At 45.7% G+C, this 21,240-nt stretch overlaps 2 protein-coding genes across 2 annotated transcripts; both read left to right on the forward strand.

Moving 5' to 3' along the window:
* Nucleotides 1–2,119: 2,119 nt before the first annotated feature.
* LOC142774231 (lysosomal protective protein-like) lies at nt 2,120–5,670 on the forward strand. Its single transcript, XM_075874622.1, has 3 exons — nt 2,120–2,337; nt 3,538–3,737; nt 5,430–5,670. The coding sequence occupies exons 2-3, from the start codon at nt 3,562–3,564 to the stop codon at nt 5,668–5,670; spliced, it is 417 nt and encodes a 138-aa protein (XP_075730737.1). The 5' UTR covers nt 2,120–2,337; nt 3,538–3,561.
* Nucleotides 5,671–12,822: 7,152 nt separating this feature from the next.
* Nucleotides 12,823–21,240, forward strand: LOC119181713 (lysosomal protective protein). Its single transcript, XM_037432956.2, has 8 exons — nt 12,823–13,069; nt 14,223–14,314; nt 14,904–15,000; nt 15,826–15,987; nt 17,239–17,357; nt 19,965–20,124; nt 20,452–20,544; nt 21,100–21,240. The coding sequence occupies exons 4-8, from the start codon at nt 15,868–15,870 to the stop codon at nt 21,181–21,183; spliced, it is 576 nt and encodes a 191-aa protein (XP_037288853.2). The 5' UTR covers nt 12,823–13,069; nt 14,223–14,314; nt 14,904–15,000; nt 15,826–15,867; the 3' UTR covers nt 21,184–21,240.

Raw genomic sequence — 21,240 nt, forward strand, 5'->3', positions numbered from 1 at the left:
AGTTGACGACCCACGAAAGAACGATACACGTGGTGGCGAAAACACGGTTTAACAACTGATTCTTCTCGGGGTCAGAATTTTCATGAATTGCGCTATTGCTTAAGATCGCTTTGCACCTCGTTCAAGAGATTCGCTACTACAACACGCTAGTATGCTTGAATTCACTTCCAATTGGGAAAGCCTGCGCGCGTGACCTATAGGGGTCAAGCAAACTCAAGGCACTTACTTCCAGATCGGTGAGACACGGCTTCGAAACCTAGTTCTAGCAAGAAAGTACATTTTGTCTTATTTTATTGCGCACCAGATGTGGGTGAGGATGGTCATCACAGTTACAAGGGTAAGTCAGCACAAACTTCTCTTGAAACGCAAAAAAAAAAATTGGCCCCGTATCTTCATGTTACACTGCAAATGTCGTTCAAAGACGATAGTCTTGCGTCTGGAGAGAGTAAACAAAACGTTTATTTGATGTTCTCTTGAAGAAAATCGGTTAATGGTATTTCGGAGAGGCTGCGTAAGAATGACTTGAGCGTGCAGCGGAGGCGAACGAACGCATCAAGTCATGTTACATGTGAGACATGAGCGCTATCTGGCTGTTATCTTGGAAAACGAAGTGCACGGCGTGCGCGTCCATCTCGGAGGTGATAAGGTGTAGAGTGCAAGCCGACCGGTAGGTGCCACCACCGTGTCGTCTTAGCAAAGCGTTGGAAACACTTGCCTGTTAGTGCAAGCGTTGCATGGTCAGCGCAGCGTGATGAACGCTACGCTCTTTATAATTACTTATGTATGCCTTTTCTAGTAAAAGATATCCATACAAATAATGTGTTGTTATTGTGCCTCAGATATGCAAAATAATTGCTTTTCAATTGACAATCACACAAGTATGAACGCTGAATCTTGAGGAATATTGGTGGGCACTGTGGATGGGGTCGGCCGTTTGGGGCATCGTCTAGTGCCTTTTAAGGCAACGTTTAGGCCGGACAAGTAGACAAATGCACAGACAGACAGACAGACAGACAGACAGACAGACAGACAGACAGACAGACAGACAGACAGACAGACAGACAGACAGACAGACAGACAGACAGACAGACAGACAGACAGACAGACAGACAGGCCAAAATTTTTGCATTGAATGTCCCCAAGAAAGACTACCGTCTTGAAAAAAGCACGTGCGATGCTTTGTGAAGTGTGCCTCTAAAATCCCATTTTCAAAGTGCAACAACGCTTTGAACACCTACCGCGAGGCGCTCGTGAGGTCTAAAGGTGTCTCGTTAAATGCAGCAGCTGTTTTTAGGGGTGAAGCATTTTCCAGTATAGGCTTGTCTGTTGTGTGGTGTCCACGCTCAAGGCAAAGCACCGATACCCCAAGAAAGGTTTAATAATCGACCAATACCAATCATAACTGGGAACGAACAATATGAAGAATCTAGAAGCACAAACCCCTTACACTTGTCGGTGACTTCAACACAGATATTACGAACCTTATAACATAGCTTAGCCCACTCGTCACCATTTACTTCGTGGAGATAAGTATATATACCATTGGTAACATTCATCTTTATAATCTGGACAATAAAAACTGGCACGAGGTGGCCTAAGTGCTGGAGTAGGTGGACGTTTAAATGTAATACATGTCTGCACTCGCCTTCTGCGTAACGAGAAAAAGGGAAATGATTGTAAAGAGTCTACACTAATACTGACTACAATGGTCGTGTAGCTGAATTATCAATGCAATTAAACTTACGTACACGCAAGCTAAAGATATCGCCCCCGGGTTCGTTGCGTTTTTCACAACTTTTTCTCGAAGGCAGAATATTGTGCATTTTGGATTCACACACAAAGATACACTTCATTTTGTAGCGCCTGGTCAACCTGCACTGAAGACCAAAAAGGCTGACTGACAATACACCCGTGTTAATGTACAGCCATGGTACTTCTCTCTCTGGCAATGGAAAAGATAGCATATCGAATGATTGGATATCGCCTTATAGTTCTGTTCCTACCGCTGCTGTTTATCTCTGTCGACCGCATCAAGCTTTCGCTTTATTGAGCTATCAGAGAGATTACGCTGAATGTGTACCTGCTACCGTAGAACAATAGCCATTGTAGTGATACGGTGAGCAGCAATGTCCAACAGGAAAAATGATTGCCACGCTACCAACAAAATGGTGGCCTACGCCAATTTATGCAGCCAAGTAATCAACTGTAGTATTCAAAGGAATACATATTACCACTTTTATAGAAGCGTAACAAGTGACACGCACTTTAAAGCAGAAGTCGCGAACAGCTCTCACGACTACAGAGAGCCTTGAAGACACCACATTGACTTCTTCGAAGGTGCGTAGCATTGCTGTCTTTTGCAACGCTTTGTTTTTTCGTGTTTGAAGATGCATGCTGACGCTACTGAAGTTGTTCACATTGAGCACTGCTAGTTGTGCCTTGTCTTTTAATGAAATATTAGGCATAACGAAGGCATATCTAGAAGCAGGCTCATATCAAATGATATTTTTGGAGAATGAATGGGGAGGGGGCGCTTGCTGAACGCTAAGACGATTGGTAAAAAAAATACAACATCTTTATTGACTTATTATCTCTAGTAAAATAGCCCCTTACATCAGAGTTTCTAATGGGGCTGGCGAGTCTCAAGCTCTTTTTTCTTCTCTCCCCCGACTACGAACCCGATACACATAGTCCCATGCTTACAGGTTTTCGTAGATACGAGCATTACGTGCTTTAGGACAAACTGAATAGTGTAAAAGCTTCTGCGCAGCTGAATAACAATCAGAAAACTTAAACGTGCGCGTTCAATGGTAAATTATATGCCAACATGCATCTGCATGCATCTTCGCCAAAAGAAAGCAACAAGAAAAAATGGAAATGCGAAGAAATGAGGGAATAAATAAATAGAGTATAAAGTTAATGAACAGCGAGCGTATTCACATTTTAAAACTTTCAACATCCGATTGACACCGCATGTGCATAAACCGGTGTCATTCAATATTACCAAAATGAATAAAGTGTTTTCTATGATAAATAGGATGATACATTCAGACTGCCCCACTGGCTAAAATACTCTACCTACTATAGCCATAAATGAACTTGGGATGAGAAAATTAGCTCCCGAACTAAGCAGAGACCTCGCACAGGTTGCTGATAGATAGTTGATTGTATTGTGTATTCTGCGGAACAAGTAACCTTTGGTCACAAACTTCTTAAAACAGCTGGCCTGTAACCACAAATCACTAGATATACCCCAACACCGCAGGAAAGTTATGAACAAAGTTTGCATTTGCCAGGTCATGTGTGCCGACTTGTCATAGGTTATATTCGTAGGTGATTGAGTGCAAGGACATAAGTGTAGCCATTGAGAGGTTTTTAATGCTATCAAAAAAATTATCTATACGGCTGGTATATAAAAAAAGAGAATACACGCACGAGAAGTTATGCCTATTGAGGTAGCACGAAAATTTTCCTCAAGATTATGTTCTACGAGTTGTCACAAAATTGATTCTGTATTGATTTAAACCTGATTGATAGGAGAGAAGTAGAGCGTAGCAGGCGATGCGGTTCACAAAGTTCTTTGCCTTGTTCATCACCACGGCGCCCTTGCTGAGCGTCACAGCCCAAGGGCCATCGCAAGACGAAATCAAGTCGCTCCCGGGACTGTCTGTCAAGCCTACTTTCAAGCTGTACTCAGGATTTCTCAACGCAGGACCAAATCGACGCCTGCATTACTGGTGAGTTTATAACTCTTGAAAGCTAACCGTTCCTGCCGAAGAAAAAAAAATGAGAGCAATTAGGAAGGGTTACCTGCTTCATCGATGGATGAAAACGAAGGCCTGAATGACCGGTTTGATGGCTCTGATTCGTGACACCGAGCTTGACCCCGATAATAAAGGAACCAAGTTTTCAGATAATAATGACGACTTCTTTAAATGATACTGTTAGACGACGACAGTGATTTCCTAATTAGCATGCATTCTTACTGAATAATTCATAAGAGAAGTGTATCACGAACACACGTCAAACGCGCTGTGATTAGACAAAGTGTCAATATATGTCATAAAAGTGTACACTGCGACCCCGCCGCGGTGTTCTAGTGGCTAAGGTATACTCAGCTGCTGACCCACAGATCGCGGGATCGAATCCCGGCTGCGGCGGCTGCAGTTTCAATGGAGGCAAAAATGCAGTAGGCCCATGTGCTCCGATTCCGGTACATGTTAAAGAAGCCCAGGTGGTCAAAATTTCCGCGAGCCTTCCACTACGGCGTCTCTCATGATCATATGGTGGTTTTGGGACGTTATACCACATATGTCAATCATCATAAAAAAATGTCACTGTGTCCACTGCCCCAGCAGCCCAGCATCTGCGAACGTTGTTTGGCTAACGAAGGAGATCTAACTAAAAAGTACAGAGCGGCCAACGCTACCTAAAATATACCGCAATTGAACCTACACTAACCAGGATTAGTAACCGGTAACGAGTTCTCCGGCTCTACACGTGAATACGGCCGTTTTAGTTACGTGACTTATCAAAACAATTTGTTCACCTGGACAGCTTTTGGAAGTATCTCATAGTTTTTTCTGTGAATATCTAATAAGGGACGTCGGCCAGCTTGTTATGCCACACAAGTGGAAGAACACTGTTGACAGTTCCTGAATAAAGAAACAAGGCGTATCGAAAAAAAAAGTCAAAATATCCTTCGAAAGCTGCAGCAAGAATATTACATAAACTTGCCCGCTAATAATTGTTTCCTGAGCATGCTGAACAATCGCAATGCTAGAGTTCTACACAGTGCTGGCACACAGATACACACTCTAAATGTCCGACAGACAAGTTGAACTCGTATCTGTGGTACATTTACATATGTTCTTAGTCAACAGTGATGACAATCCGCGGTTTCACCTTCAATCTTCATCGCCCTGCGACTGCTCAGAAGCATGTTCTCTTCTTTACGCGTGCGAGCAGACACCAGGGTAGATGCCGAGAAAGCGACGCGATGCGGAAAAATTCTTGTATAAAGGCGAATGGGCCTTCTATTATTGGCTAAGGGTCCTCTTGACAGTACTGAAAGGAACATTTGAGATGAAGTATAGGTTGCACCCCATACATTTCGAGACAGTAAATTTTGCCTGGTAACAAGAACTTTGACCTCTAACTGTACTCGAAAGCGAAATTTGAGGCTAAACAGTGTTCATAAGGGCACAAATTTTGAATATAGACATATATAGGCACCTAGAAGAATTTACGCACAAACTTCTAAAATAGGCACTGTAAAAACACTTTAAAAGCCATTATAAGCTCCTAATTCATGTTCATATATCAAAGCGGCACGATGGCAACGCAAGAAAATAGATAGACATTTGCCTATAGTGCGCTCTCTACAGTCCTTACGTACGGTAGATATATGACCTCTGCATACAATGCAGGTTTGCAGCCAGCCAGACACCGAAAGCATCTTTGGATCCGGTCGTCATCTGGGTGAACGCGGGGCCCAAGGGTTGCAGTTCGATGCTTACTCTAATGACGGAGCATGGACCGTTCCGGCCAACGGATAACGGGCGACGCCTCGTACCAAACGATTTCAGCTGGAACAAGGAAAGTGACGTTACGCTTCCCGATATTTCCGCTTTTTTTGGCCTGCTGACATATCTCCGTCCGTCAGGCTAGTTGTCTCTCAAACGACAATGCCCTCCCCTGCATCTTTTTTGTTCACTGCTTCCGCTCCCTCTACACTGTGGTGTGCGCGCTAATCATAATAGTAATAATATTTAGGGTTTTGTGTTCCAAAACAATGATATGATAATGAAAGACGCTGAAGTGGAGGGCTCCAGAAAATATGTCCGTTTGGTTTTCTTTAACTTGCACTGACATCGAATGGGGTACCCGCTTTGTTGGTGGTACAACCCACTCTGGAAGTCTCGCACCTGTACTTCTCCATAGGAACTTTTTTCGTTTCACATTTTTCGAGCTAGATGGGTCTTTTTTATACCCACAAGCAGCCGCCCAAGTTACACTGAATAAGCATCAACAACTAGTGAATGAAATAAGAGAAGTGATTCACGAAGTTTATCGAAAGGACATGACGTGGTGTTCCAGTGGTTACCGGGACATTGAGGTATTGTCGATAATGACATTGCTGATAATGCTGCCCGATCCGTCCACGCGGACGCCCAAACAACCCCAATTCCATTGTCGAGAACCGACGCTGCAAGGGGCCTTCACTCGTTCGCTAACACCATGTCGGAAACTTGGCTGAGTGACCGCAGTGTCAGGAACCGCCGTTTACACAAATTGGACCCATCGAGAAAGCTTCAAGTTCTATCGGACCTCTCCCGCCAGGATGCAACTTAACTGTGCCGCCTGTGGTTAGGAGTAGCTTTTACAAAGGCGTACTCCTTTCGCATAGGAATGGCGGATAGCTCCCAATGTGAATCGTGCGACACTGACGAGACAATAGAACATCTACTGTGTTCATGTGAACGTTTTGCGAGCGAACACAACTTGCTTCGCGAAACGTTAGATACACTAGACAGTAGACCTTCTTCCGAAGAGACGATCCTTGGCTCATGGCTCTACGCGTCGCTGGCCAGCAAAGGGACGCGGGCATTGCTAAGTTTTCTATAGACGACCGGACTACGCGACCGCTTATAAGCGTGCAATGGACAAGGTCACATCTACACAAACGTTGACCTTCACTTCTCTCTCTCTTCTCCTTTAATCCCCTCACCCCTTCCTCCAGTGCAGGGTAGCAAACCGGACGTGCGTCTGGTTGACCTCCCTGCCTTTCATTTCTTCCCTGTCTCCTCCTAGAAGAAACAAATTTTTAAAAAGTTGGCAGATCCCACGGACCACGCGAATTAACGTTATGCGAAAAATGCGGATGAAAGGCCGTTAGCTACGCGCCCTACCAGCATGAACTGTGGCAGTCTGAAGTGTTTCATTAGCACGTTATGGTGGTTAGGTGCACACACATCATGAACGCGCACACATTTGTGACGTATCTGTGACACCTATCTGTGAATGGGTCATGAATACGCTTCCAGTGGACTGTTGACGAGTGCTTAACTTGGAACAAATAACTGTGAAATGTCAGCACCTTGTGCAAAAGTATAGTTGTTCAACCATCTATTAAGGCGGTAATGAGGAGCCTATGTACACTGATGTATGACGTGTAGTTGAGTTGCTTGAATTTGTTCATGTCGTTTATGAAGGAGTGGTCAATGAGACCTCAATTCCTCATCGAGGCAACGAGATCTTGGGAGGCTCCGTTTACATGAAAATATATTTCATGTTTTCTGCGCACCAGGTCTAGTTGTGATTTCAAACACCCACAGTAAAGTCACCAGCAGTGATGAGAAGCGGTAAGCTGATATTTATCTCTCGGGCCAGCGAGAAGGTGGACCTCGGTGAGCTTCAGTGGATGATGCTTCACTATAATTGCCGTTATCACTATTTAAACCCCCTTGGGTTATCACGACAAGAGAGCTGTATGATAGAAGTGCGTATGTAGTGTGTACAAGATTGTCTAGCCAGCACTGGAATCACAACTGACGTTTCAAGAGCACAACGTTCTACTTCAAAAGCAGTTCCGAGACCCGGAGTGGCTCTGTGGTATCACACTCGATTGCCACTCAGAATGTGAGATTCGATTCCTGCTGGGACCATGATATATATTCTATACGTTCGTTGGGTCAATACTGTCGATGCCCGCTTTTAGGGGCGGAGCTTCTTGGGGCTAACCTTGTTGGTGCCCATCTAACCCCACTAAACACAAACCGAAACTGAACACGTGCACAGAACAAAAAAAAAAAGGAAAACATATGTGTGAACAACAAGACTTTGTGTACAATAAACTATACGTCAGCAATATACATGACCATCCTAGCCGCTTTCTGTAAGTCCGTTGAGCCATCTGTCCATCCATCCGTCCTCGCATCCGTGCATAAGTCCACCTATCCTTCCATGCGTTTGCCGTTCATAGGTCTGTCCTTCATACAAGCCGGCAACTTCAACGTAGACATTATGAACCTTAGAATCTATAGCTTCGCCCACTCGTCATCATTAATTTTCAGGAGCCCGGCCGGCATTCCTCCGTCACGAAGTTAGGCAGACGCCGTCAGTTCTTTATTTTATGACGCGGTGCTGTCTGGGTAACGTCGTCGGCGTGAAATGCAGCATGTCGCAGTTCGTGACCGTTGCCGCCAGGCCTCGCCGACAGATGCTGGTCGCACCTAGCATCAGACTAGAGTGCTCCAGTTTTGCTAGCGTAGCGTCGCTGCGCCCAGCGTCGCGCGCATCAAGGCTACGTGTGCTCGCCGCCGTTTCGCTAGCTTCACATATACCAAGTTTGGTATTACGGGACGTGGATGTACGACGAAGGTATGTGACTGGCACAAACATGATAATCATAAGATGCGTGTCATGTAACAACATGACCACATCCCACGCTCGCGATGCGCTCGTGGCCGTTTCGCTAACTCCACATATACAAAATTTGGTACTGCATGACGAATACACGAGAAATGTAAATGACACGTCCAAACATGATAATCATGATATGCACGTCATGTAAAACATGACTACATGCTACGCTCATAGCGGGCTCACGGTCATTTCACTAGTTACTCATATACCAAATTTGGTATCACGTGACGTGAATGGACGACGAATTAAGATGACACGTCCAAAGATGATAATCTGGACATGCATGTCATGTAAAACTTAATTATATGCTACGCTCATAGCACGCTCGCGGCTGTTTCTCTAGCTCTACATATTTGGTATTAGGTGACGTTAATAGAATACGAAGGTAAATGACGCGTCCAAACGTGATCATCATCACACGGAGGGTATTTACGTCATGGTTTTACCTGCGCATCCTAACGTTGCGCTGATTTCAAAGTGGCAAATCAACCTTCTTCATTCGTGCTTCGCGCATCATCGATTCCCACTGTACGTGGGATCTGCCAATTTTTTTATTAAACCTGCTTGGGTAAGCCGCTGTGTCCTCTCCCCCTTAACTTTGTGCGCACGCACTACTTTTCGCTGATGCTGCGCTGCCACCCTGACGATCGTGTAGCCCGGGTGGAACCACCAACCCGGCTGCCTGACCAGGGTTTTACCAGGAGGCAGAGGTCCATTCTACTTGGCTTGGGATGGCGCCGGGCCACAGGCCAGGCGCCATCGGCTTAGCAGAGCCTCGTCCCCTTCGAGGACTGCGTGCGCGGCAGATGAAACCATCGAACAACTGTTGTGTACCTGTTCAGCGCTTCACACATGACATGACGTCTTTCTCGCCGCAATCCGTCGCCAAGGATTGCCCGCGGTTACACAAAGGAACTTCCTCTTCCCTGCACGGCACCACACCCAGGGGTTGAAGGCGGTTCTTCGAATCCTTGAGGACACTGGACTGGACAACTGGCTGTAGAAGCCACCTGCCAGGTCCACGGTCTTGTACGTCATTTCTCTTCTCTATTCTCTACATATTTATTCATCTCACGCCAATCCTACAGACGCAGAGCCGTGCTCCTAATTAAGGCTGCAGAAGTTGCGTCTTTTCGTTTTCTAAACCCCCCTCTCTATTTCTCTCTGGAGTGGCTCCGCGCCTGCTATCCCTTTAATTACTCTTCCTGAGCATCGCACGCGCATTTGCACGGATCCAGGAAAGCCTGTCGCAGAGTGCGGCAGCTGCTTTGTACACGGCCTGTTGCCTTGCCACCGCCTTCGATATTTCATGGCGCGGGTCTCGGAGACAATGCGCTATGATTCTTCTCGTGCAAATAGGTGATGCTGCAACTGCGCGGCTAACTTCTGGTTGGATTTTACTTAGCGACGTGCCGTGAAAAGTGAGGATCTCCCGCACTCATCCGTTTGCCGCGCATCGCTCCCGCGTTTTGCGACTCCTGCCGCTCGCGAGAGCATCGTCACCGCACGCCGCATTTCGTGCACGTTTTTGCCGCTAATGAGTACTTGGCAAGACCCCAACGTGCTAGTGCATTCTGACTATTCAACGCGCGTGTGCCATTTGTTTTTCCTCGACGCCATCACATGATTTCTGAGAGTGGCAGCTGTGGCCTCTCCCCCTGACACTCTCCCAGCAATCGCGTGAAGCCGACGCGCGATGAACACACGTCGTCTGTGTGGCGTGGTGATGAACCCGCGTGCCGTGCCCTAAGGGCTGTGGAAGGGTAACCACAACAGAAGCTACAGCGAATTCATGTTGTCCTCCACTTGCAAGGACGCGTTAACATCGAGAAAGGTGCCCGTGATGATGGGGACTTTTCAGTTAAGCCATGCGTTGCCTTGAATGCTACTCATGGTTTCGTTTAGTGAAAGACGGTGTAATTTTTCGTACTCCTTGGTTTCTTCACAATTGCATTATTATTATTACTAACAACATCCTCTATTTTCCTCTTGATCTCATTGTTTCTTTATCATTATTATTTTGTCTAACAAATAAACCAAAGCCTTAAATTTATACTTCTTTTCCTTCATGAATATTAATGGTGTATAAAGCGAAGCACTCCCATATAGGTTGCCATCAATGTCTGTGTGTTCTATCTGTTCATTTTGTTTTGTTTCTTTCTCTAGTTTTTTTCTCTATTATTCTCCTTTCCTCCACCCCACATGCACGCTAGCCAACCTAGCTTGGTTAAGAGGTAGCTTAGCTTTGTCAACATTCCTGCCTTTTTGCTTCGTTTCTCTCTCTCTCTCTCTCTCAAGAAGGCAAGGACCACGTTCAAATGAGAGGGAGAGAGAGAGAGGAAACTTTATTAGAACTTGGCCGGCAGCTTGGTCTTGGTGGCCTCAGATGGCGGCGCTGAGTCCCTGAACTCGGGCGGCATCTTCGGCCTGCCGGACAGCCCAGAGCTGGTCGTTGAGCTCCGAGCTTCTGAGCGCCGCCTCCCAGCGGCGGCGTCGCCGACGGAGAGGGTCCCCCGCGGCTCCCGCAGACGGGACGGCGGCGGGAACGAGTGAGCTCGAGGCTTCCTGTTGCCTGGTATTGGCAGCCGCCATAGGCGCATCGCGAACGGCGGCCGTTTCTCGACCATTGTTATCGGCGCATTCCCAGAGCATGTGGCGCAGCGTTGCTCTGTGCCCGCATGCTTTACATAGATCGGTAATGTGTAAGTGCGGGTAGCAGTGGCGTAAGACGACCGGGCTGGGGTAAGAGTGGGTTTGTAGTAAGCGATAGCTTACGGCATCGTGTCTGTTTAATTTGTCATGCGGTGGCGGGAACTTTCGCCTTTCCAGTCTGTAGTGTTGCGTAATATCTCGGAACGTGATGAGACGATCACCCCACGACCATTGTGGTCTGTGTTGTCGCTGCGTGTCTGTCAAAGTGTCTCGATCCGGCAGATCAGAAGCCCCGCTCTCGGGAGCGGAGGCGGCGGCCACGGAATGTGCCGCGGCTCGGCGAGCGAGACCTCGAGCCGCGGCGTGGGCCGCCTCGTTGCCCGGAAGCGGGACATCGGTGTGTGCCGGGGTCCAAAGGAGGAAGACTGTTAAATTTTGTTGTGGCGATCGCGACGCTGAGTCACCATCACCGCACCTCTTAAGGATGCGGGCCGCTTCCCGCGAGACGCGGCCGCGCGCGAAGCCGCGGATTGCTGCCTGCGAGTCGCTGATTACGATCGTAGCGTTCGGCACCGTGGCGATTGCTAGGGCTATCGCGGCTTCTTCGGCCGCCTCCGTATGTCCCGTGGTCACCGTGGCGCTCGCGAGGCATTTGCCCGCACGGTCAACGACCGCAGCGGCGTGTGCGTGTCTACCGTCCCCATATCTCGCGGCATCTACGTACACAACTTCGTCGCTAGTGCCGTACTTCTTTTGAAGGTCACTAGCTCGCTGGTTACGGCGCCCGACGTGGTGCGTCGGGTGCATATTCTTAGGAAGCGGCGGAACAATTAGGCGATCGTGAACCGAGGCAGGAACATCCGCTTTTTCTCCCTGCTGAGTGTGGTACCCTGCTGCTGAGTGTGAGTGAGGGAGGAAAGAAAGTTTATTCGGCGACCAATGAGTGAACATGGCGTCCCTTATTCCAAGAACACTCTGGCCTGGACCACCTGCTGGGCCCGCGCGACGAGTTGGCACTGGTCAACCTGTAAAAGCGGCTTCGCTGCTTGAAGTTTCGTGCTATGCTTTATAGATAACGTTGATAAACTAGAATAAACTGATATGCGAGTGTTTCTCATCCCGGTGACGGAGCGCCACTGATTTTTTCCTCAATATGGCATATATCAGGACAAAGTGCACAGCGACGAAAGTGAAAACAACGACGTCAATCGTAAACCTAGTAGTTTCAGACCTATGCATATAGATGTAAAAATAAAAGCAAAACTTTAGTGAAAGCATTGCAATTAATGAATGAGTGTACAATTTATTATGTCGTCTACGTTGTGCACAACGCTACAAAATGTTGAATGCAGTCTAGCATGCCGGAAAGAGCGGCCTTACGCATAGTTGCACTTGGTTGTGTTCGATTGCTGTTTCCAGATCTGTTTCAGACACGCCTCTGTAATTAAAATAATATCCTGATATTTATGCTCACATACCATATTATCACTCACGCACAAATGCCCCATCCAAGGTATTAAATAAATACCAGCGTGTTTTCTCAATATTCTGTGATGGTAATTATTGCTGGGCTTTGCCGGCATGATGAATTGATTTTCAGAATTGTGAGTTTCACAATGGAAAGAGCAGTGTCATCGTCATGTAAGGTTTGTACGCCTACTTCTAATGACATTAAAAAAAAACTTTGTTACTAACAGGCAACGCTGAGTGACTACTGGCTGCTTCTTCACTACTCTCCTGCAAACAGGTTGCCAACATCTTGTTCCTGGACGCACCGGCAGGATCCGGCTTCTCGTACGACGCCACCGGAAACTACGCAACCGATGACGATCAGGCTGCCGATGACACGTACCTGGCCATACTGGACTTCTACCACAAGTTTACTCTTTACGGCAGCAATGATTTGTACGTCATCGGCCAGGGTCAAGCGGCCACGCACGTCACTCTCGTCGTCGAGCGGCTACTCGAAGAGCCTACGGTCAAACTGAGGGTAATTGTCCAACACGTATTGGTGGGCTAGTTGGTTCGATGTGGATACACCACACGGCCTAGAGATGCGATACAAGGCACTACCTCAAGACAAAAGGCGCCCTTAAAACTCATGTTTATTGTAGGACCCACTGCTGTGCGTACCACGTCAGTGTATTCATCCAGCCTTATGAGTGTTGCCCTGTCAATCAGTATTGCGCAGGTGTAACTTCGCCTTGTTTGGTTTTCACGTCATTTCTTACCTTATGTGCTCTACGAAACCATTTTTCAGTGACACTAAGATACATCATATGTAGGAGACAGTGTTGCATTTGCCTATTACATTTTAATGCGTCAGTTCTCGGGCTGCTGTCCATGCCTCCGGTCCGTTTAACTGTCGGACTCTGACGTTATATATTGATAATAAAGCTGACATTACGGGTAGTGTAAGTGTCTTAAGAACGCCATCTCATCAGACATTGTACGTATCGTCGCTATGCAGCCTAAATAACTGCTGGGATTTTACGTGCCAAAAGTACGACGTGATTATGAGGCATGCCGAAGAGTAGGTTTTCGGAAATTTGGACCAGCAGAGTTTTCTAACGTGCGCCTAAACCTACGTACATGCAACTCTTGAATTTTCTCCTCCTTTTAAAAAGCCATCGACGCGACAGGTACCTAACCAGTTACTCTTGCGTCGGCAGCCGAGCACCATAATCACTGTACCAGTACTTTGCTATCTACCTTCACCAATAAAAAGACTTGCTCGTGAGCCCGACTCTGCAGAATCTCGCATTGTAGCTTAAGAATTACATAAAGTCACGTGTGAACGTGATTTTGTGTAATTCTTAAGTGGGAGTGAGCTATTGCACATGAATATCAGGTAATGTTTATGTCTGTAAGATGCCGCACATTCAATGTGTGTAGAGCTCACCATCAGCTCCCGCTTTCACTAAAAGGCCATGTCGGGACACACTAGGAATATCACTAAACTTAGCTTCACAATCAGATCAATGAAAGTAGTACCTTGGCTGAGCAGCCGTAATGACGCGCTTCTTCCTATTTTTGTGTTACCAATGTCTTACAAGAGTTGATTCTTCCGATATCATCTCACGAGATTTTTTTGCAGCATTATCTTATCGGAACTAATTCAGGCGCTCTTTTTTTCCTTTCAGGGATATGCCATCAACAACGGAATCCTTGACAATCGTTTCCGCAGAAATGGCCTGATTTTCTTTGGCTACTATCACGGACTCTTCGGACGAAGGTATGACCCTCTGCTTTTTTCGCATGCAAATTAGTTTTACAGTAAGCCGCACTCGAGTGTATGGCGAGTATAATGTTATTACCCTTTAAAATATTGGATGAGCTGTAGTCTGGACTTTAAAAAGAAACTTAACGCCCTGCTTTGGAAAAAAAGGTATCAGTAGCCACTCATAAGAAGCAAACGCTCGTGCCCCCGTTTTCCTGAAAAAAAAAAGTGTTGTATTTCACCAACGCAGCCTTTATTTAAAACATCACGGCGTGAATATATGATTTGTATCGAAGTGAAGCTAAACACCTTGTATTAATCTCCGATACCAGTGATGTTTTTTTTCGAGCACTGCTCCTCACGTGTCTGTTGGAAAAGACATGAGCAGCCGCAGTCCCAAATTATACGGAAGTTCAGTTCAGTAAACTTTGCTTTCCAGGGTGCACACTTTTAGATTCTCAGTAGTCTGTAAAGTTCTCTGTGTTTCTTGAAGCTTTTTTCGTCATAATTGTTATATTGTGTGAAATTACTGGCATAAACTTTAGAGTCATTTACAAATTTGCTTGATTGTTTTTTTCGTTTTATTTTCCTGCTATATTTCAAGGCTGTGGAAAAAACTGACTACTAACTGCTGCAATGGAGTCGTTACACGACGTTCGTGTAACTTCGTGGATTCCACCACGGAAACCTGTCAGGAAGCGGTAAGAGCGGCATCTTCCACTACTACGCATGCATCTCTGATAAATACATATTAAGGAAGCTCCTCTGTAGTGAATTCGTATCATGAAGACAGATAAAACAAAAATCTGTCCTCGCTATGCACGGCTTGAGTTGTCAGCATGGTTTATTGTCTTATATTTTAAGTACAAATATAGCGAGAAAAGCACCAGAAATTCATTTGTTTTTCCTAATAATGCATTCTGTCGAGGATTAGTCAGAACTGGTGTTACTTGCGGCGGCAAGCTACATAAGCGTTCCATAGAGAGTATTCACTTTATATTAGGGACCAGTTGAACATAGTATAGAGTTCCTAACTGGAAGTGCTTGATGGACAACACTACCCCTTAAAGAGAGCTAGATGAATTATTCTTTATGAACACTGCTATTTTATGAATATAATTGGAGATTTTTAATTTTTATTGTAATAAGCTCATCCTTGTGAGAATAAACGAAGGCTGATGTCCAGTTTCATCTTTTGTTTATCAGTATAAGTTCCGAGTTTGTTCCATAATGTAGCCCAAACTCTCAACGCAGCCTTGCTTCTTCATGAGTACAATGTAGTCAAAGCTTGTTTTTAAATATCTTTGTCTCAGCGCACACTGTCTCTAACCAAGACATCATGAGTTAGTGCGTAGATAATGTACCCCACCCATCATATGTTCTCGTGCCTTCAGTGGCTAACTACGTCCGCCACGTCGATAGATATACGAGAGACATTTGAGGTGTTTTAAACAACACAATTTGTGACATTTCACCTCATCAATGTTTCAAAATTAAGGTCACCTGAAATGCGTCCCTCCGTACAGGTAAAAGAAGCCGGAAACATATTGGGAACTGAAGGGCTGAACATGTACAATATATACGCAAAGTGCGAACCACCGAAGAACGGCTCGTTTAGCGCATTCGAGAGTCATAAGTCCCGAAGGTCCCGAAAAGTGTTCGTTCGGCGTTCGGGGGTGACATATGAGGTAAGTTTTTCGCCACCTATGTCTATAGATGCAGTGGAAACTACTCGGCAGAGTCTCATTGCATTCATCATTCAGGCACCTTCTTCTCACCAAAAAAGCAGCACAGCATTTGTTTCACTTATTACTTTTATGCGAAATAAGCATTCTCTTTCTATGGAAGTTACAGGAATACTTTTTCTCTTCATGTACTTCTTTATGCTCATTTCAGCACCATTGACGCAATCACTTTTCATAAAGATGTCACTGTTATATGATACGAAGTATGGTGGCGCCTAAGACGCCTGGCATTTACACACTTTGGGCACTTCTGGCCGCCTTTCATTTCTTATCTACTGAACATTTTTTTAGGGCTGAAGATACTTTGCGTCAAGCCATGTTCCCTGTCTATAGTACATAGTTCCCTGACCATCAGCGTGACACGCTATGAATATACATATCCATATGCATGTCCACATGAGTACCCATATGGCCCATATTGGTATCCATATGAAAGTGAATATCTATATAGATATATGACTATCCATGTAGATGCCCATATATGGATGAGAATATTATAAAGATATCTATATGAATATCCCTACAGATATTCATTTAGATTTTCGTAATATCAATATCCATATATGGGCGTCCACATGGGTATTCATTGGATATCCATAAGATTATTCATACGGACATCCGTACATCACGTGCGCGTTAAGATCAATTAATGATTTCGTATATACTGTATACTGTACACATGTCTTGTCACGTCTTTTCATGATCGAGTGGGCATTGTACGATGGTTAATCGTCTCCCAGAGCTTCGCCCACTCGTCATCATTCACTTCGTGGATATGGGGCGATTTTTTTTTCTCCAAAGAATTTACAACGAAAAGAGAGCAATCCACGTGGAGACTGGCACCGACTGCGGACGAAGACACTGCACCACTAGCACACACTTCCGAAGATACATTCCTCCGAATGTCGTGAGGAGTGCCCCAGGTGCGGAGGGGAACTAACACTGACACACGTTAAATACCGCGATGTACCCTCACGTCTGGCCACGGCCAACTCCGTGATTGTACAAGTGCATGCACCTGACCACGCTGGTCGTGGCAGGCGCAACTCTCGGAGCCACCGATTGAAATCCAATTGGCCACCCGAGATCAGGCTTAGTGAGCCGTTATAGCCAATAGAGCACTGAACCATAGACTCCGTCTAGTTTGTAAGGTTTAAAAATTGCCAATGAACATCTACTCTCTTTCTCTCTAAGGGTACTAGATGGAGCCCTCAGTGCTTGGACACGGGGGACGTGGTTGCCTACTTGAACAGGCAAGACGTAAAAAAGGCGTTGCATGTCGACGAGTCACCTAATCCATGGATACCTTGCAGGTGAGCGTGGGCTTGTATATCACGCCCGTTTTCGATAACGGCAGCTTGTGTTAATATTGGCTACATTACCACATCGCGCAGGGATTCTAAACCATAAAAATTTTACTAGATTGAGGAGAAAGAAGAGCCAGGACTGAACGATTGAAACAGATTGTACACTGACTAGTTCGCAAGTATCCCTTCGTAACATTTAGACGTATCAACCATTCGATGATGGAAAGGCACCTTTATCATCGCCTTCGCACACGAATGTACTGAACCTGCACCTTACCACGGCCTCCTCGAAAATATTCCTGCATCTATCGTGATTTCGCGTGGTCTCCTGGATCAGATGCATTGACAGCTTTCCTCTGCACGTCACGTGTTTTTACAGCGACTTACAGATCGGCCTGTCTTCGACCATGCGACGATGACATATGGTGAAAATATCATAGGAAATCACATTATGCACTGACCTAGCTACGCCACAACGACGCCACACGTTTTTGGTGATCTGCGATGTAATGTGGTGAAGTAGTGAAACGGGGACATTTTTCGAATCACTCGGGTTGACGCCGAAGGTCGCTGTTTACGTTTGATGGTGAATCTACAGGTTTCGTCTTAAAAAATAATGGTACATGTGTTGGGCTTTTCGATGAGTCGTTTCTTGTCGCCAGATTTTCCCATTGCACAAAGTAAGTAGCCAGTTATATTTACATTACCTTGTGCAGTGGGCTTGCCACTTTCCGACAAACAGTGCTATGTCAGGCTCACAGCCACAGGACATTCATTATTGAGAAGTGACGGGTGCACGAGGACAACGTAAGGATAGCACTCAAAATACGTGACAATCATCCTTTGGGCACAAGACACCCGAAATACACCCTAGTTTTGTCACAGTGTATGGGGTATTTGGCGAGTATTTTCGACACGAAACCGATATGGTGGGAGCAGCACTCCACAAAGGCTGGAATTCTTCGAAGGACGTATGGCTCGGCGCTGAAACCTACGTTAGAAAAGTAGACTGATTTGAATGACATAGGAGCGAAACCTCGAAACAGTTAGAGCGATAAACTACTCTTTCAGAGCTCCGCTGCAAGTGTTGCCGTCGGGTGTTCGTTGTCACACGAGAAATTGAGGATCATTGCCATTTTTGAAGTATATATTCAAATCCTGACACGCGCATTTGTGCGTTACGCCATAGATTTCAATGTAGTTGTCACATACCGACCTCCTCCACAGAATGAAACTCCACGAAACATGATATATCAAGGCTAGGGGGTTTTCTCATACCAGAAGTCGTTAATTTCTAACGACAAGGAAGGAAAATAGGAGGAAAAGAACGGCAGGGAGGTTAAATAGCCTATAGGCAGCCGGTTTGCTAACATGCGCGTGGGAGGGGGATGGGGGAGATGAAAGCTAGAGAGGAGAAATTACGTAGGTCTTACGAGACGCCCAAAAGCATCTGACACAATGATAATAGGCTCACACATTGGGGCGTGGCCGCCGTCACCCGTCTAACCTGGGACTACAAAGTCGGATCACTCCCTTCATACCAAAGGCCTTTCATGCGGCATACCTTGAACTATTTGCTTGCCATCGTTTACTCCTGGAGATCTAAGGACGAAAGGGAGACCGCTGTGTGATGGAATTCATTACTTAAATTTTATGATTTTACCCATGGTGAAGCATGTTTTTTACTCGCGGAACGCAAACGTGGAGGTTTACAAGAATGATTCAGCATAGATTGAGGGCGATGCAGTCAGCCATGGAAATGAAAATGATAGGTGTAACCTTCAGAGAAAGGAAGAGAGCAGTGCGGGTCAGGAAACAAACGGGTGTGAAGCCCATCTCAGCTTAAATGAATACAAGAAATGGACCTGAGAAAAGCTTGTAGCCCGCAGGTAAGATCACTGCTGCTCATTAAGATTAACGGATCGAATTCTGAAAGAAGCCACGCGTGCCAGGGGGAAACAGAAAATCAGGTTGGCACAGAAGATTAAGACGTTTGCGGACCTGAGGGAGCCGCAGAGACAGGACCCTGTTTGTGGACGTAACATGATCTTTGCAGTGGGAGCAATCAGGACGATGATGATGATGATGACGGTGATAAGTGTTTTTTAGACTCGCCCAACGGGTTAGATTATGGGGAGAGGTGTCTCGATTAAATACCCCCCCCCCCCCCCTTCCTGCCCTCGCCTGAAGTTATGTTTCCGACGATTTGATATTGGAGCCAAAAGGCAGGAGGTGGCGTCATTACCATTTTCTTCCTCGTTGCGCACTGTCTGGCTTATTAAGCGTCTTCCAGCGGAAAAACAAGGTATGAGAAAAATCGCCCTTATTGCGGCCCCTCAACTTAGTGAATCACACTGTCGCCATGAGTGTGTATACTTGGTAAGCCTAGCGTGCGGCCTCACACGGACAAATTTGTGCAAAACGCGCAGATACGTGCTACGTACCACACGGTCCATACATCAATATCAAACATGTATGCGGTGTAGATCGCATGTCTATAGAAGAAAGGGGGGATGGGGAGGAAGACATGCACCTCCGATTGTCGCAGTGACTAATCTGAATATCCATGTTGTATTTTATAAAACAAGGTTTCGTTCATTTTGCAATTTCCAGTGACGTTGTCAAGTATAAGGTTATATACGACGACTTGCGGGAGATGATAAAGGGGATATCTTCCGGCGACAAAGTGAGGGCCCTGTTCTACTACGGTGACGTCGACATTGTGTCAAACTTCCTCGGCGCGAAGTGGTTCGTGGAAGACCTTCGAAAGCAGGTGAGCGCCAGCAAACTGCAAAATTCTCGCTCATTCCCGATGAAATATAAGGTTGTGCTACTCGGAAGACCATAATCACGAGTGTTCTTTTGCATTTCGTGCACAAGCTCTTGTTTCAGACATCCAGATGCACTGACAAATAGACTATAAAGTCCCCTTTGATCCTTGCAACGAAACATAACCTGTGGACAGCAGCCACTGCTATGAACGTGTCTGCGAAATTTCGCAGTTGTGCGCGGCAACGAGAATTCGCAAGCTCTCATGATGTTTTCATAATCATTTTAGTAGCCCTACTAGCACTTATCACAGGTTTTTTTTTTCATGCAGACGTTAGTCACCTACGAGCAATGGCTTTTTGATCAACAAATTGGCGGCTACGTGGAGTACTATGCCGGGAAGATAGTATACCTCACAATAAAGGTTGGTACACAGCCCGCGTGACGAGTAAACTTATTTAATATTTGTATTCTGGCAGAATCAGAGTACACATAACATGTTTTATTATTTACTCTCTGAAGTTTGTCAAAAGCGTCACGTGTAAGGTAGGTAAGTCTACTGTGTTTCATGCTGTGGCTCCGAGTGGGGTGGGGATCCCGGCCGAGATCAATCCCGTGACTTTCCGGTCAGGGGCCGTGCACTGTGACTTTGTTACCATCGCAGCCGGGTAGACACGCCAGTTAACGATTAATACGATCATATTAAAGATTCAAAATGCTGCAAACATTAAGAGCTAATTTAATGATTTGTGCCACCCATCCCTTTAAGAAGCCGCTTGCATCGTGGCAGCAGATTCAATACATTCGAAGCTATCTCTGAGCGGAGCACATAGAGAAGAATTTTGAATATTTCAATAACTTCCATTGACCAAAAAGCCTATGTAGAAATCTGTCAATTCCCTTTTTTTATCTAAAAATAACAATATTTGTAAGCAGTGGGAGGTGCATGAAAATAACCTTTTCTTTGTTATGCTTACAGGGAGCCGGACACAGAGTTTCAAGGGACAAACCACCCGTATCACTCCAAATATTTGAGCGTTTTATTATAAATGCACCGTTCTGAACCGACCAACGCCAACTAGTTCCCTTGAATAAACGCATATTATCGCGGAAAATTTAA

This window comes from Rhipicephalus microplus, chromosome 10 (assembly GCF_043290135.1).
Source record: "Rhipicephalus microplus isolate Deutch F79 chromosome 10, USDA_Rmic, whole genome shotgun sequence".
NCBI classification, from domain to species: domain Eukaryota; kingdom Metazoa; phylum Arthropoda; class Arachnida; order Ixodida; family Ixodidae; genus Rhipicephalus; species Rhipicephalus microplus.